Here is a 17,680-nt window from a genome sequence, read left to right on the forward strand (position 1 = left end):
GCTGCCTCAACCTTGCAAACGTAAAAAAAAAAAAAAAACGTACGGGAGACGACACAAAATACCGAACGTAATGTGAGATTGTGAAGACAAAAGCGATCGACGATAGCCATTTTCGTTGTTGTATTTGTTGGTCGTACATTTCGTCACGCATTTAGCACCGCCGCAGTTTGCCGAGTATCTTCCTCGACAACCTGTGCACGATGTTAAATGCCATCAACTTTCCTGCTAATATCACGGCTATCGGCGACACCACCAGCTTCAAGAAATCGCGCCGCAGACGTATTACGCCACCCAGGTCATTTTATCCGTAACATATATAACAATAAAAAAACTTCGTCCAAGTGCGAAGCTTATAGCTACATGGCGACAAGGAGCTGCCGGGTTTCCGGCCCGGTTTCAACGGGACGACAACAAATTGTTCCGGTTACTGTTTTGTTTAGTACAACGGAAAAGCTTGAAGGTCAAAGTGTCTAATCACGGAATGGTGACGTGGAAAACGCCGTGAAACAGTAATAATCAGAAGTTTTCACAACACACGCTGCTAACACTGGGAGTGGTTCGACGTGCTTGCGCGCCACGCCTGCACCTGCAGTACTTATAGTTACCACGAATGCAGGCCCGCTTTTGATCGGCAACTCCTGATGACACGTAGGCAGCATAGAATATATCGGGGATGGCCGATAAAGTACATGCTGAAATTCTGAGCAATAATCGATGTGCACGCAAAAGCGTCAGACTACGTATCATAAACGGAACGACTCCGTATATAGTGCAGCATCTAAGTTCTTTCACTGTGCGACATACCACTCTCTCTCTCTCTCTCCCTCTCCGTCCGTCCATCCGTCCAATTGTCTGTCTGTCTGTCCGTCCGTGTGATTTCTAGACGACATTAATATATATATATATATATATATATATATATATATATATATATATATATATATATATATATATATATATATATATATATATATATATATATATATTACAGCTCAAATAGCGAACAGCATGCCTTAATCTGTCACTGTAATCTACCAGCCTCTAACCACGTGTTCTGCGCAGTTTTTTTTGTCACTTTGGGCCTTTTTCGCCATGCGAGAAATTCAAAAGAACTCGGGTGAGTAGTTGAATGCGATTCTGCGAATGAAACGGCTTTCAAAGCAACATTTTACCTCGAGCTGCAGACCTCGAGCGAGCGTGCGAAGTGGGGCTTAATTTACATATGATGCACGCAGAGGTGCTCAAAGATTATATATATATATAATTAGGAATAAAAGAGCACACCTACGAAAATTCGATAGTTTAGTTGTTTACTCTTCTACGTTTCGGCCGTGGCACGGCCTTCGTCAGGATTCCGTAGAGCGGGGCGCCGTCTCGTTACGATATCCAGCATCTCGCGGTACCTGGCAAAAGCCACGTTGCCAGAACACTTTGGGATGCCATTGCTGCCAACGTGAAGCATGAGCGTTTCCCTTAACGGAGGCACGAAATCCAATAGTGAACCTACACCCCTGATGGTAGCACCACTCTGAGAAATGAAGGCTGGCGTACCGCATGAAGCGGATCGAAATGCTGGTATCGGTATTTTGTCTGTGAGTCACCCAAAATGGCTGTCGATGTGGCACTCTTGGGATATTTCAGTGAAAAAGTTTCGTAGTGGCTTTTGCCACGCCCGAAACGTAGAGTAAACAACTATCAAATTTTCGTGAGTGTGCTCCTTTATTCCTAATTATATTTGCACCGGACCCACAGAATTTCTTTTTTGAATCACACACACACACACACACACACACACACACACACACGCACACATATATATATATATATATATATATATATATATATATATATATATATATATATATATATATATATATATATATACACACACACACTTCAAGGAGGTAAGGAGCCCCAGTATATGGGGAAATTCCAGCGAAAAGCAAAATGAAAAAGGCCACATTTTCGAAACACATGCGACAAATGTTATTTTTAAAAAAGCGGGATGAATGGGATGTACAACCACGGTAAGCGCCAAATGATGAAAAAAAAGGATAGTTACAAATGGTTGTACAGATGCAGACAGAAATAGTTGGAACGGAAGAGGTGGGAATGATAGGGTTTATTATTATTATTATTATTATTATTATTATTATTATTATTATTATTATTATTATTATTATTATTATTATTATTGAAACTCCTTTGTGCAGAACTTTTCTACTACCTTTCACAGACTGACACGCGTACACTGCGCGCGTGCGTGTGAAGAAAATAAAATAAAGCAAATCCCCGTACATTGCAGCTCTAAAAACGCCTGCGAGGATGAGGCGTCACACACACACACACAAAAAAAAAAATGTTGCCGTGAATAGAAGTATTCCCCTCTATGGACAAATCGTCAGCGCAATTCCGAATGTGGCACAAAGAACGGGTTCCCGGAGAAGGTTATAAATAAACGCTGTCTGCAGCGCAAGTGACCCGCAAGGGCACCGTATACGTGGCCCCGAAAAGCGTGCAGACTCGTCAATTATGAATATCTTGGGGAGTCAACAGCAACAACGCGCACGAAGATGCAAAATAAGACAAAGAAATAAATGAAAAGAGAGAACGAATGAGACGTGGAGGAGTGAAGTCGGCTGACGGCCGCAAACAAGGAAGAATGGCGAGTATATCCCGTATACGAATGCACGCGATGAACAGCGACCTTGTTAACGCGTAGAATGGAAGGATATGTACCCCAGTTAGTCTGGTCAACGTCCACAGAAAGTACAGTGGCGGTCAAAACATTAGGGACAGCGGAAGAAGAAAGAGAGACTTTACTTGCACAGCTCTAAAACGTATATAATTGCTACCTGTTAATTGCTACCTGGTAATTTTTTCATCCACTTTTCTTTCTTCTTATTTACATTCCATTGGTTCTAATAACTTCCCCTGTACATTCCTTGGCATTACTGTCTGTTATATCTCATTAATATTGTGTTAAAACACGGAAATACGAGCCCTTAGGTATACACTTCTCTCCTATATATATATATATATATATATATATATATATATATATATATATATATATATATATATATATATATATATAATTTATTTGTTTATTCAGACGTCACAAACTGTTTCCCGAACTTTTCAGGGTGACTGTACACGGAGGACCTTCTCTGGATCCTTTCTCCTTTCCACATCTCTCTCTTTCTCACTATCAACCGTCACCTTTAGTGTTTTTGCGGATCTGAACGGCATATCCATAGAGTAAACCGATTACGCACGCCTGCAAATGCTAGCTGGCGCCGTCAGCAATTCTTCACACGGACGCGATTCACAAGCACGTCCCCTGCGAATATATATATATACCCTCACACCTCCGCTGCACTCGCACATTTTTTTTTTTTTTTTAGCTTTGCCAACAGCCACGAGAAGCGGCTGCACACTTAAATACTGTAGCCGACGAAATAGATGTTCTCTAGTTTACGATCAAAATGTTAATAATAAAATGTGCAATTTTACGAGCCAAAACCGCGATTCTTAGGAACGTCGCGGTGCAGGGCTACGGAAATTCCGACCATTTGGTGTCCTTTAAATGTTCACTGGCATCGCATAGCACACGGACTTCTAGCGAAAGGAATCGAACCCGCAACGACAGGAATGATCGTAAGTTCATCGCGTTAATGCGAACTGAACGCAGGAAGAGTTCGTTCATTTGTTCCTTCACACACACACACACACACACACACACACACACACACACACACACACACACACACACACACACACACACACACACACACACACACACACACACACACACACACACACACACACACACACACACACACTCACTCACTCATTCACTCACTCACTCACTCACTCACTCACTCACTCACTCACTCACTCTCACACACACACACACACACACACACACACACACACACACACACACACACACACACACACACGCGCGCGCGCGCGCACGCACGATCACTCACTGATTCATTCATCTGTTCATTCACTTTACGTTCCCCTGCATTCCAAGTTATTGGACACAACGCTTACATACCGGAAGTAGAACTTCCCGGCATACTGTCACGTCTAATCTCCTAAGTTGGCGTCCTTCATTAAAACTTACGCATCGAGAGGAAACGGAAATAGGTGCTTGCCTTTCTTCTTCCCTGGTTTTTGCTACTACATGCATAGCAAAAAAAAAAAGGGGGGGGGGGGTCAAGATAAACCTATATGGGCCAGCACGATAACGACCGCGGGCAGACGTCTATATAGCGGAGAAGACTGGCCACATTGAAAAGATAAGGAAAACACACGATGTGGTGAGCAATGTGCGCCGGAAGGAGTCGGCATAACCTGGCGCCTGGGATTTTGCAGTCTGCGTATGTTCCTCCGATTGTCGTCCAGACTTTGACTACTATATCTGAAAGACAATCGACGCAACTCCTCGGTTCTATTCCGTTTACAGGAGCACACGCCTACCAGACCATTGGTTCGAAGGAAGCATCCCGCGTCAACTCCTGTACAACGTTTAGCCAAAACCGTTTAGAAACCGCCACTTTACGAATCCGGGAAAGTGAAAATTAATAATTTAACTAGACCGTGCGGCCTACATTAGAAACCATGTATTATCGAAATACAGGCCGCAAATATTGATAGAACTCGTATCAGCTTTTTTAATATATATATATATAACACTATCTAAACTTTTTCCACAGGTAAGCTGGTTGCCGTCCTTCGCGCAATTACGCTGCAAAACGACAATCGACAACTTAATGCCAGATACGCGAGTTAAAGAGCACGTGCCCTTTGATAAGCCAAACCCCTGTAGTGTGGGCTCCCTGTGTTAGAGGATTGGTGCGTGAACAGCTGCACCAACTCCAGTAGGGTGCACTACAGACGCGTCAACTCCGCGTTCCGCGACGCCCTCTGAAAGCATAAATATCCGTTCACACATGCGGCCAGACGTAACCTGGCGGTAGAAGTCGGTAACGCCGGGACTTTACTCACTTATTGATGTCTTCGCGGATGCAACTACACTCGCGTACAACTTTTCTTGGTAATGCGGCGAAGGCTATATACAGAGCCAAATCACGCGTAATAGCACTCCTGAATGCAGTCCTACAATCGGGTCCTCATCTTCGACGTGAAATGTGAAAAATATTGCTTTCATTTTTTCTTTGCATATAGCTTTTTGACACAGGACCCAGTTCACAACAGCAAGACATTCGTACCTTTTTTTTAACTTATCCGCTGCAATGTCGTGTTTTTGAACGCGTGGAAAAGGCTCATCTTTTATGTTTATTTCGAACGCCTAGCGGTGTCTGCGTCGATAGAAAATGTTGATCGCGCACAGCCATCACTTTCCCCGGCGGTACGAAACGCATGACATACCGGACTACATCGCGTAGTGGTACGTGTATACAGAAGCTCCGCCCCTGCGGCTTTCCCTTCATCGGCAAAAAAAAAAAGTTGTTTAGCGTGAAGGCCTTTCAGTCGCAGCGAAAGCTGGATAGCAGCCTATAAAAGCCTTTTTAAAACACTCTGGGTAACTGCTATAAGGCACTCGCACGGTACCCACTATACGCCATAAATAATCATCTTATGCAGTATAGGAAGGCATTTATTATGTCATCCTTGAGATTCTTCGGAGATCTGCGGTACCCGCTACACACTTGCAAGAAATTTTGTGCCATTTTTTGATGCTGTGGCTGACGCTTGACGATAAAGAATTATGCACGAAGCATTAGTAATGGGTTGGAGCATTGGACGACCCACTCGTTACGCAATTCACATAGTTTTTCACGCCTGGCTGTTCCTTGGCGGTTCTGAAACACTTTATAACTCGTATTAGCACGATTCCTGTCCCGACATCAAACGTGGCTACGGTCAGCTTGCAACGGAGTTTCAAGCATCGGCGTGGCTAGAAGAGGCTAGAAGCTAGAAAATCCGTTTCACCTGAGAAATTTAACTGCGAGATTGAGCGCACCACACTCGTCGTCGCACATGATAGTATCCGCACGACTGAGACTGCAAAAAAAAAAAAAAAATACAGCCAGCACGATGCACGCGAATACATAGGCGGGGAACGGGCTCACATGGCTTTGCTGCAGCGCACACGCAAACACGCGGCCCTGGCAGCTGCTGTCACAATTTCGCTCCGGACACAGCTGGGATATTCCTGTCTCTTCGCATGACCGAGCAATATACTCCCTAACATATCAGGCTCTCCTCACAAAGGGTACATTTAAACGCTTGCTGGCAGGCAAGTAATACAAACCTCCACATCGTGGTAGACCTCAGGATCATTCGTACATGGCCAAGTTGGCATCACTGCGTATAAAGCCCCTTATCTTTTTTTTCTTTCAACTGATTAGATTTCAGCTTAGTTAAAAGGTCAATAGAGAGGATTGCAGATGCCACAAATATTTTGCAGGAAATGAGACCATTGCAACAGTTTAATTGTTTCTTGCACATATATTAAACGAAACCCAATTTTTCAGTTGACGACTGTTGTTCTAGGCTCAATGACTTGTAATGTCACAAGATTAAAACAGTTTAAATCCACTTCGAGACTAAACAGGCTGCAACCATAACAGAGAGAGGTGTGGTAGAAGCAGGAATCCTTTACAAAACACACAAGAACAGAAGAAATAAGGTCTTTTGTGGTAGTAACTGTATTTCTCACAGCTCAAAAGCTTGTTTGCAGAGTGGTGTGACTTTATCCGAGGTTCGATCCAATGTATCCATTCCGTACAATGACTGGTGGGCCTATTGAGATTAAGGAGTCAGTTTTAGTCGGAGTGTTTGTGCATCGGTGGACCTGAAATTAAGTTGCATCACAATAACTTAAAGTGTTCAGGTAGCTAAGGTGTGAAAAGATAAGTGTTCTCGTTACCTGCTTTATACATTCGAAAAAAAATTATAGCAACAAAAAGCTGCAAATGACTTTGGGTAAATAAGATCTCACGTTAAGCCGATCTGAAATGGTCATTATAGTGGCGCAGCTGATATTATCACACATTAAAGCTGTACAGCTGGATTAGCATAAAAAACAGATGCCTTGCCAATTTGTACACATGCATTACACAAAGAAAAGCTAATGAATGCTCGTTGGAATACCAAAAAAGCTTCTGAAACATTGAATTCACCACACATTTTCAATGCTGTGTGCCTGTTTATCATGTTGGTTGGTGGATTCTTGAACTGAATTCTATGGCCTGAAGTGCCAAACCTACAAAGAGATATGAGGGGCACTGCAGTGGCAGACTCTGGATCAATATGAACCATTTAATGCTCTTTAACAGGCACCCAAATCCTAGTACAGTTCTCTGTCCTTTCTCTTTCCTTCCTCCTCATAAATTCAAGGACAGTGTCATTTTTACATCTCGCCCCCATTGAAAAGCGGCTGCCGTGGATCGTAATTTAAATGGTGTCTTCGTGCATTGATCCTCAGTAGGGCATCGCCAAAGCCGTAACGCCATCAAGGCAGGTTGTTGGCAAATGATCAACTTGCAGCTACAGTACGATCAACAGTTTTCACCATTAAGAATATGCATGAATGTGCGCAGTGGAAGAACACCGCAATGCAGAAACCACAACATATAATAATAGAGAAAAAAATAATCCAAGGAGGCTGGAGGCACTCACCCTGAACCCTACATGTGGCCATGGCATCTCCCGATGCCCTGGACTGGTCAGATGGCTTCGCAGTGATGTCGATCATTTCTTCGTCACTGCTGCTGCTGCTGCCGGTTCGGTGACGAGTGGTCGCTCTGCGGGCGTGCGGCTTAGACCCTAGCAGGTGAGCGTGGCCCGTGGCCAGGGCCTGGTAATTGGAGCCCGACAGTTCCTGATGAGGCCGCCGTCCGTAGTCATGCCCCACTTCGCCCGGTGGTCCTCCGGCGACCAGACGCTCAGTTTCCATTGTCGGAGCCCAGACCCTGTGTCCGCAAGGACCACCTGTCAAGACACTCGGCGATGTCCGTGGGCACCACCGCACCTTCACACACACCGGCGATCGAAGCTACATCGTACAGACGGTCGAACGTTGACAATCTCCGCGACTGTGGAGCAGCCGTGGAACTGCCACCGGAAGTACACCCTACGCTCTCGCCCGAGGAACAACGACTGAGCACACGAAGTGGGAGACAGTAATTGTCGAGTGCGAAAGCGTTTCCTCCCCGGCCTGCAACCTTCTGCGCTTGGCTGCATAGGAATCTTTCCGCAACAGAACAACGCGCTTTCTATCGCCTGCGTGCGAGAGCCGAGCGTACTGCACTACGCGAGAGGTTCGCAGCTTCACAGCAGACAAGCGCGCGCGCGCGGGATCACCACAGCTGCGGGGCGGCGTCGGGTCAACCTGCTGGGTGTATCACGTAGCCCGAAATTCATCGTGTCACTTCCGACGAAGCAATCCGCGTAGCACATTAGACAAGCTGCCGCTCTGATGTGCGCGCACGCGAACGAAAAATAAAGAAGAGGCAACGCGTTGTGTTTATTTCGCTCGCTGAGCGCACGCTCGGGCTACCGGATACGTCGCGCACTTCGGGAGCGAGGTCTTCAACGGCGCATGACATCGCGTAGGGGATTTTCCTTTGACGAGCGCCGCAACAATTACGGTTGACCGAAGCGAGAGGATAAACGATAGCAAACTGAAAAGCGGCCTCTTCGACGCATCTGGCAGACAAAAGGCGATTCTTAGCATCTGTCAAAAATACGGATCACACGCGGCAACGAGATCGATAAACGTGTCCCAAGGGCCTGGGAGAGCTTGATCCCAAGTACCAGTGATAACACGGCCTGAGACGGGCCTCTGAGAACGCAGCTTAGCTCCTAGGTTCCGACATGACCTTAACGCCGATCTCGCACCATTATAATAATGATCTACCACACTTCGTTAAGTCCGTTTGACTCGATGATGCGTCTTGAAGAATACCTGAATGATGCAACACGAAAAGAAGCTGTGTCTTCGTGTACGGTTAGTTGGCCGAAACAGTCTTTCTTGTTGGACGACCACTAACCTAACCAGATACCAACAGTTCACCTAGTAGGCTAAGAGGCATTACGAGCCATAAACATGTTTAACAGGGCCTAATTTCACCCCAGACGCAAAACCCAACCAGAGATCAACTTTTCGAGACGGCATCCCTGTTAGCATCTGCCGGGTTTCGGAAAGACCTGTGGTACGCTCGGCGGTACTTTTTCACTGTTTTAACAGCTCATGGTTTATTAAGGGGACACAGCGCGACCAAACAATTCAGTTTAGGAGCTAACAGCGTTAATACCAATGATACCAGGGAAGCAAAACTGCGTTTCGGCTCTTGGAGCAATGGACGATGACAACTCGGGCCCATGAGTCAAACATTGCAGAAATAAAACAATAAGCCTAAAAAAAGACCAAGGGGGAAGTCAACCAGCTGAGTAGAAATATGGGAGAAATGGCCTACGTGCTATGAAATAAATTCTCACCATTATAGCAGCCCTTCTCCTGTCGTCCCCAAAATTACATCCGTGGTCGTTTCCTCTGTAAACGCAGCTGAGCGGTATTAGAAAACCTGTAAGTTGCGCATTACAACCTACAAAATCAATAATCACGACGACACTACATGCACATCGCTAAACAAAAATTGGCGCTGCAGTCGTTTAAGATGCATTATTATTCATGTTTGTTGTACAATAGTTTTAGTTCTAATTACCTAAAACGCCTAAACGCTTTGTAAATATTTCGTTTAGTAATGTAGTATTGTTAAATTGTATGCTAACGTTCGTACAGGCATTGAAGTTAATGTTTTATTGTCATTATTACAGTAATGAGAGCAGCATCTCTGCTGACATGATAATGTGTGAGTGCATGAGTTAAAAATAAAACTATTATTTACGTATTATTTAAACATTTTAATAAAGTTACACCAACACTCATAAAGTTTTAAAGCAAATAGTGACTGAGCTCACTTACATAAGTTGAGCATGCATTTTTGTATGTGGCAGTTGACGCTAAATAAAATTTTTCTACCAAAACTACGTTGAATTAGTTTATCTAGTAAGAAATTTTGAGTAAACGCAGTAGGCATTTGACATTTTTAACTACGCACAGTCACTATCATCAACGCTACTGCTGTCGTGGCGACCGGTGGCGACTGCTCGCAACAGCACCATCTTTTTTCTGATTGGTCGAGAGGTTTGTTCCTTCGTTGACGTAACGTTCCAACCGGCGCTGGGTTAGCTTGCAAAGGGGCGAGAAAAGCCTGTGGAAAAGCGCCGAGAAGATCGGGAAAGTTCTCGAAACGGGGCCTAGTTGTACCGCTGCGACCGTTGATTCATTCTTTGTTGGCGTGAACACCTGACACATCTGGTGCGTTTCCTGTGTCGTTCTTTATCGGGTGACGATGTCGGTGATCGGGTTCGACTTCGGCAACGAAAACTGCTTCATCGCGGTTGCTCGTGCCGGTGGCATCGAGACGATCGCCAATGAGTACAGCCAGCGAGTCACGCCGTGAGTTGTCTTATCGATTCCCGTTCATTCTGTAGAGCGGCCTTAGGGCCCGTATCTGACGCGTAACGAGCTCGTTTCGTCTTAGCAAAGGTTTGAAGGTTAGTTTCCATTCATTGAAGTGGTTTTTTTGCCCTGCACGAAATCCGCCAGCCCACGCCGGCCTTGGGGGCGAGTGTTGACTGGCGTTTCCCTTACAAAGTGTTCGCGCGTGTGTAAAAAACGTGCCTTGCGTCGCCTTCCCCGCAGGTCCTATGTTGCGTTCGGCGAAAAGACTCGTGACCTGGGCGTGTCGGCGAAGAACAAACAGGTGACGAATCTCAAGAATACCGTGTTTGGTTTCAAGAGGCTGCAGGGCCGCAAGATGGGCGACCCGCTAGTCAAGCACGAGGCGACGTTCCTGCCCTATTCGCTGGTCGACCTGGGTGGCGGGCGCGTGGGTGTCCGTGTTCGCTACCTCAACGAGGACAGGGCCTTCTCGATCACGCAAATCACTGCCATGCTTTTCACCAAGTTGAAGGACATTGCCGAGACTGCGCTCAAGATAAAGGTGAACGACTGCGTCGTGTCCGTGCCGCACTTCTTCACCGACGCCGAGCGGCGGGCCTTGCTGGACGCGACGCGCATTGCGGGTCTCAACTGTCTCAAGCTTATGAACGAAACCACTGCCATAGCGCTCAGCTACGGCTTCTACAAGAACGACCTGCCGGAAGAGAAGCCGCGTATCGTTGCCTTCGTCGACATGGGCCACTCGGCGTTGCAAGTCGGCATCGTAGCCTTCAATCGGGATCGACTCAAGATGATGGCCACCGCTTTCGAGAGCGTCGGCGGCCGGGACTTCGACATGGTGCTGGTTCGCTACTTCGTGCAGGAGTTCAAGGAACGCTACAACCTGGACGTGTCGAGCAACCGGAGGGCACTCATCCGGCTAATAACGGAGTGCGAGAAGCTCAAGAAGAACATGAGCGCCAACCCGCACGAGCTGCCCCTCAACATCGAGTGCTTTATGAACGACCGCGACGTTGCCGGCAGGATGAAACGCGAGGCGTTCGAGGCGATGGCCGCGGAGCACCTGGCGCGCACCGAGCGCACGCTGGCGCGGGCGCTGCACGAGGCCGGCTTGCGCGCCTCGGAGGTCGACTGCGTGGAACTGGTGGGAGGCGGAACGCGTGTGCCGGCAATCAAGCAACTGGTGCGTAAGGTCTTCAGCCGGGAGCCCTCCACGACCCTCAACCAGGACGAAGCGGTGGCACGAGGCTGCGCCCTGCAGTGCGCCATGCTTTCGCCCATCTTCAAGGTGCGCGAGTTCCAAGTGGTTGACGCGCAGCCCTACCCCATTGAGCTCTGCTACGCCCCCGGCAAGGGCGAAGAAGGCCGCGCCGAGGTGTTCCCGAGGTGGCACCAGGTTCCGTTCAGCAAGATGCTCACGTTCTATCGGAGCAAGCCCTTCTCTCTGGAAGCCAGGTGAGTGCAGCGGTGGGTTTTCTAGACGAAGCAAGGTGGTACATAGGTAAGCATTTCTGCTTGAAGAAGTATGCAGCAAATGATGACTTTTATGAAGGTGTGAATAGTCGACATTTGGAACCAGCTGAGGTGAAGGGGACAGCCATTTGTTGTTGTGAGTGAAGAAACTACCAAGCATCCATGTTTTTTGTGCAGGCACTTATTGCAGAGGTAGCATGCAACCAGGGGTATAAATGCTTGCTAGAAAATCATCGGTGCAGGTGATAATCACTCTTTCGCGTCATCCATGCGAAATTCTCCAAAAAGAAAAAGAAAAGCCAAAGTATTTAAGTGACTCATGGTCAAAATTAGCATGTAAAGAATCTAGTCTTTGTTTTAAAGCATGCAGCGTTGTTTTCGTCGTCCACTTGGAAAAAATATCCTTAGGACATGAGAAAATATATCCTTAGAACATAACATGATTGTTACGATAACTTTAAAACATAGTATGGGCGCCTCAAATGTTTGCACAATGCTCATGCAAAATTTTTTGTTTATTGCACCCAGGTACACAGGTGAAGCCGCTGTGCCCTATCCCGAACTGCAGCTTGGGGTGTTCAACGTGAACAAGGTTACTCCCGCAGCTGACAACGAGGCCACGAAGGTCAAGGTTAAGGTGCGGCTCAACCTGCACGGCATCTTCTCTGTGGTGTCTGCCTCGGCAGTTGACCGTGTCAAGCATGACGGCCGACAGGCAAGTGCTGCCCAGGAGAAGTGTTCAAATGGTGGCGACCTAGCGACGGCGGGGGCGGCGTGCGGTGATGAGGTGAGTCTGCCTCCCCCCCCCCTCCCCCTACCCTTCCTGCTCCCCTTATGCTTTGCTTGAACGCCTAGCTAGTTCTTTCGTTTAATCTAAACTTACAAGCTTGCCCTGCCCCCTTTCCCCCAGGTGCCCCCGAGCGAGGGAGGGGATCCGGCCGAGAAGGGTCCAGAGACCGCCGCCGACGCCAACAAGGGAGAGCGGCCAGAGCAGACCAAAACTGTAGGCATTGCCGCCCCCGCCACGAGACATTGTGCCTCTAACAACTACTCTCTGCCTTCTTTGCACATGCAGGAAAAGACCAAGACACTTGAGCTGCCCGTCGAGTGTCAAGTGCCGCAGCTGTCTCCTGCGGAAATGGACCACTTGGTCGAGACTGAGGCAAAGATGGTGCAGAGTGACCGGATGGAGAAGGAGCGCGTGGATGCAAAGAATGCTGTTGAGGAGTACGTCTATGAGATGCGGGACCACTTGTCGGACAAATACAAGGCATACATAGTCGAGAAGGACAAGGAAAAATTCCTGGCCATGCTTAACGAGACCGAGAACTGGCTCTACACTGAAGGTGAAGAGGTGCCCAAGAACCAGTATGTAGAAAAGCTGAATGCACTGCGTGAGATAGGCCAGCCCATCAAGAACCGCTGCAAGGAGCATGAGGAGCGAGGTATGGCTGCCGAAGAGATGGGTGCAGTACTGCAGAAGTCTCGCAAGGCCCTCCTGGACTTCCAAGCTCGGTCGCAGGAAGAGACCTACCAGAAACTTGCTAAGGCCGTGGAGGAGCGGCAGAACTGGTTTGACGGCGCCATGGGTGCACTTTCGAAGGCTCCGTTGCACGAGGATCCCCCGGTGCTGGTGTCTCGCTTCCGGGAGGAGGCGAAAACCATGGAGGTTCTCCTCGCAGCCCTCGCAGTAGCACCGAAGCCACCCAAGGCAGAGAGCCCCGCACGACAAGCCCCAGAAGGGGGACAGACACCATCTCAGTCCGAGGAAGTGACGGAGTCCGAAGAGGTGACTGAGAAGATGGATGTGGATTAAAGGTGCTTTGAGAAAGACCCACAAAAAGGAGAAAAAAAAAAAACTGCTTGTACATAACATGCACTTCTGTCTTCGCTGGAGAAACACAAGTGTTCTTTCGCTTAGTTTTTTTTTTTTTTTTCCTCCAGAGAGAAAGAGAGGATGTGGCTGGTGACATTCTTGCAGACCTTGCTGTGAAGACTGGTTGATGGAACTGGTGGTTGATGGAACTGGTAAATCACAGCTTGGCAGTTTTCTTTTTGCCTGGTAGTGAGGTGCATCTGTTTACAATAGTGCAGGGAAACAAAATTGTGGGCAGTTTTTCATTTTCTTACTTGTTATGAGCAGCTTAAAGGCTCTGAAGCACTGCTACTTGAAGAAATAATGCTAACAAATTTTTCTTGCAGTATCGTTGTCAATGTCTTGTGCAAAGTTTCTTCACATTGTTTTAGCTAACTTAATTTGGGATTTCCCCTAGTCCTAGTTCCTGTGATTCATCTGTGGAGCACTGCACTAACATGCTTTGCTGAATACCGAGGTTAGTTCGGGGGAACCCAAGGATGTTTTGAGGTTGCAAGGTCATGTATAAATTTGTCATTAATAAATTGTCCTGTTGCACCAAGGAAACTGCGTTCAGTTTGCATACAATGCGGCTCGTGGGCTTTTGGAGTCAACAACCTTGAGCCACGTTACTAACTTGCCATGGCTGCCCAAATTGATCAACGATAGTAACATGTTCTGCGTGTCCTCAGACACAGTTCTATAATGTAGCTATACGTATTGCTTGATACGTACTTGGATGAAACCTTTCTGTAAAACGAGCGTCTATTGCACATCGACACAGAATCTTCAAACAAGTTTTAAGGGTTCCGTAACCTTGTCTGCCTTAGTTTGGGCACTAAAAGGGGACTCTGTATGCAAAAGTCCAAAACCTTTTTTTCCCATAGCCAGGTGTTTTTCTGCCGCATTTCTGTAGCATCGTGGCCGCTAGAGTAGATTTCTGAGCAGCCCATCTCCAATAAAGCTGGCGAGGAGTTGCTTGAACAATAAGCATTAGGATTTAAGGGGTGGCACTTCTTTGGATTTTTAAATAAAATTATTCGTACTGTATTTCATATTCATGACAAAGTGTGCAACCAAAGCATTTGCTATATAGAATAGTATATTTCTTTTAATCTTGCAATTTTTGCATCGCTAAAAAAGTGTTTCGAGGTTACGAAAGTACGTACCTGACCACATTCCCAGAATTAGTGCAGGAAAATTCAGTGAATATAAAGACGTTTATTCAACATTGAAAATAAAAACGCAACTCCAGAACAGCGGCTTGCTGGGCAAGTTTGCGCTGGATCATCGTGGAGAGAGAATAAAACATCCATTTTTAAAAAAGTCGTGTTGCTAATAAATGTTCCAGTCCAGAAAATCAGTGCACAAAACAGCGTGCGGTCCTACCCTTGCCAGTTTCCTGCGCTGCTTTCTACAATCGTAAACATGCAATGTTTGTATAATTTGTGAGAGAGGAAGAATTAGTATTTCTGTTTGTTGAACAAGATTAAGCTGGACTCCAACCCATAACTTATCACAAAAAATCTGCATGGCAGCCATTTATGTCTCGCACATGCTGAAAGTCAACGGTCACAATCCTCATGTCGGAAGCCGCTCCACTTCATGCCTTCCAAGCACACTTTTGTAGGCCGTCTTTGATGTAGAACATTGCGGATGCTGGAACCTGTTTCCACATTGTTGACCTTATTTGCAAGTAATGCTTGTATAAGGTTTGCGCACCACATTTAGTGTCGTAGACACTCCAATACTGGTGTCACACGGGCACTTCAAAGGCCCGCCTGACACTAGTATGAGGCTTCGGAGATATTCAACACTCATTCAAAAAGACAAGTATCGGACAGTATTTTTAGCTGTGACACTGCGAAGATGCCGAGTGGCAGAACCTGCAACGAGCAATCCAAAAGTGCCGAGCACAAGAGAATTTGTTTACAAAAAGGCAAGGAGGTCGGCCTGAGCTAGTTTGCTCTGGCCTGCTGCTCCACATAGGAGAAGAGGGACAGGGGAGCAAGAGTGATGAATGACGATGGCAAAATGAGAGATGAGAATATGTTCCTGTTACTATGCCAGTCCTTAGATTTGCTGAGCACGTGTTCCAACATAGCACTGTGGTTTTTAAGGCAAAAGGCTTAGACGATTAACCAAATGCGGAAATTGACTGACGACAGCAAAAACGTCCTGCAATGACTTCCCAGATCGCCAGAATTTAATACATCATCATTAAAAAATGTTGCATTGTCAAGAGCGTTCCAATACTGGAGCCAATCCCCCTTTGAGCCAAGTTCTTTTAGGCGACAAAATAAGGAACCCTGCTAACTGATTTGTGTACATTTCTGTAATACTGCATTTTATAGTTCAGTAGAAGTTGAGAATGAAGGAGACAACTCGCCCAGATGAGTGAAGCACAGCAGCCTCTGCGAGTGAACAGATGTAGTCCTGCTCCTGTACTTGACCACGCTCTCTATCGGCATGATCACCGACTGCCCAACTGGTGATTTCAGTCTAGAAATCATATCCACAGGAATAGGCTTGTACTCCATCGATGTGTAAATGAGCTCCCTTCTAAAGTTGTACCCTACTCTATAAATTCAGCAATTTCTAAATATTAAACAAGGAGAAAGAAGTGTCTCGGCAGACACCATGCATAGTGGGAATCGATTTCACATGAAGCTGTGAGAAAGTAGCTGCATTTTTTAGCTTTCAGCGAAGCCTTATGAAGTGGATAAATGCATAAAATCAACTATAGGGGACTCTGGCACTGCAATCGTACGGCCACCATGGGAATGATTTGTAGCACACAAATTTGCCTAGTCTTCGTGCTTGCTGCTTTGAAAGCATTTGTGGATTTGTTTATTGTTGTGTTTTGATTTTGTTTTGTGCAAAAAAGAACGGACCATTGTGAACTTCGTGAGCCAATTAGAATTGGTGAGCCTAAAAAGGTCAAGGTGGTTAAGCGTAACTGCTTAACTTGTGCTGAACTTCGTCTTACGACAAAGCGAACACCGGACCCAGGAAGCCACACGGAGCCAGAAGAACGAACACCAGGCAAACTTGTGTACTACCCATCAGTCCCGTGCTGGCTGAAGTGCCGTTTGTTGCAGCTCCCATAGGCACTAGTGCCAGGGTTCCCACTGGTAAGTATTGCAGGGAACTCTATGGATGGATGTCTGCATAAATTCAGTATTTGTGTGCATATTGTGGCTTTGCTAGGTTTCCGACGTTACTGGCATGTAATTGGCAGCTTTGTGTTCCAACGTAACGTTGGCACTTGCATTACAGCACGGACGTGCTGTAACATATAAACAATGTGGAATGCCACGGTAATAGAAGGCAAAGGCCAATAACAATGATGACAGTTTTCTGTGACTGCGCATGGTCTAACGAAAGAGATTTGGAGAGCTCAAAATTCCCTACGAACTCCAGGATCAGCGCATTATTCTATGACACTGTATACAACAGGAGTCTGAAACACACGGCCCACAGGCTGCATGCCTTTCGCTCGTAGCCAACGTAAATGGCTATGTTCATCCCATTTTTTTTTTAGTTGCGAGCTACACAGGCATGACTGGTCTAAAGTATAGATTTCATGATGCAACCCATGTGGTTACCATCTGATGAAAGTAACCATAAAACATGAACGGTACTTTAGATTCAGCTTCCTGATTTTACTCATTTGAGACATCGGTATTGACATGTTGTTGAATGGAATCCTGGCCACAAATCTTTCAAAATGACCCATACATGATATATGGGAAAGGTTATGTTTTCAGTAGTAGTGTTTGCTGACAATCTGTATGAACACCCCCCACTCCCCATCTACTCTTACATTCCTCCGCGACCTG

The 17,680-nt window shown here is 46.4% G+C and overlaps 2 protein-coding genes across 3 annotated transcripts in view; one reads left to right on the forward strand and one right to left on the reverse strand.

Annotated features, from left to right (window-relative positions):
• ClC-c (chloride channel protein 3) overlaps positions 1–9,618 on the reverse strand; it is a 77,270-nt gene extending 67,652 nt beyond the window's left edge. For both annotated transcript variants that reach the window (XM_075875612.1, XM_037421587.2), the window contains exons 1-2: positions 9,481–9,618; positions 7,660–7,952 (exon numbers count right to left, since the gene is read on the reverse strand). In XM_075875612.1, coding sequence (XP_075731727.1) covers positions 7,660–7,936 — 277 coding nt within the window. In that variant the 5' untranslated portion in view covers positions 7,937–7,952; positions 9,481–9,618. The remainder of the gene's footprint in view (positions 1–7,659; positions 7,953–9,480) is intronic.
• A 587-nt stretch (positions 9,619–10,205) lies between these two features.
• Hsp110 (heat shock protein 70Cb) lies at positions 10,206–14,405 on the forward strand. Its single transcript, XM_037421583.2, has 5 exons — positions 10,206–10,504; positions 10,751–11,965; positions 12,512–12,770; positions 12,894–12,986; positions 13,059–14,405. Exons 1-5 carry the CDS (start codon positions 10,398–10,400, stop codon positions 13,797–13,799), a joined length of 2,415 nt encoding a protein of 804 aa, XP_037277480.2. The 5' UTR covers positions 10,206–10,397; the 3' UTR covers positions 13,800–14,405.
• The last annotated feature ends 3,275 nt before the right edge of the window (positions 14,406–17,680 follow it).

This window comes from Rhipicephalus microplus, chromosome 2 (assembly GCF_043290135.1).
Source record: "Rhipicephalus microplus isolate Deutch F79 chromosome 2, USDA_Rmic, whole genome shotgun sequence".
In the NCBI taxonomy this organism is placed as follows: domain Eukaryota; kingdom Metazoa; phylum Arthropoda; class Arachnida; order Ixodida; family Ixodidae; genus Rhipicephalus; species Rhipicephalus microplus.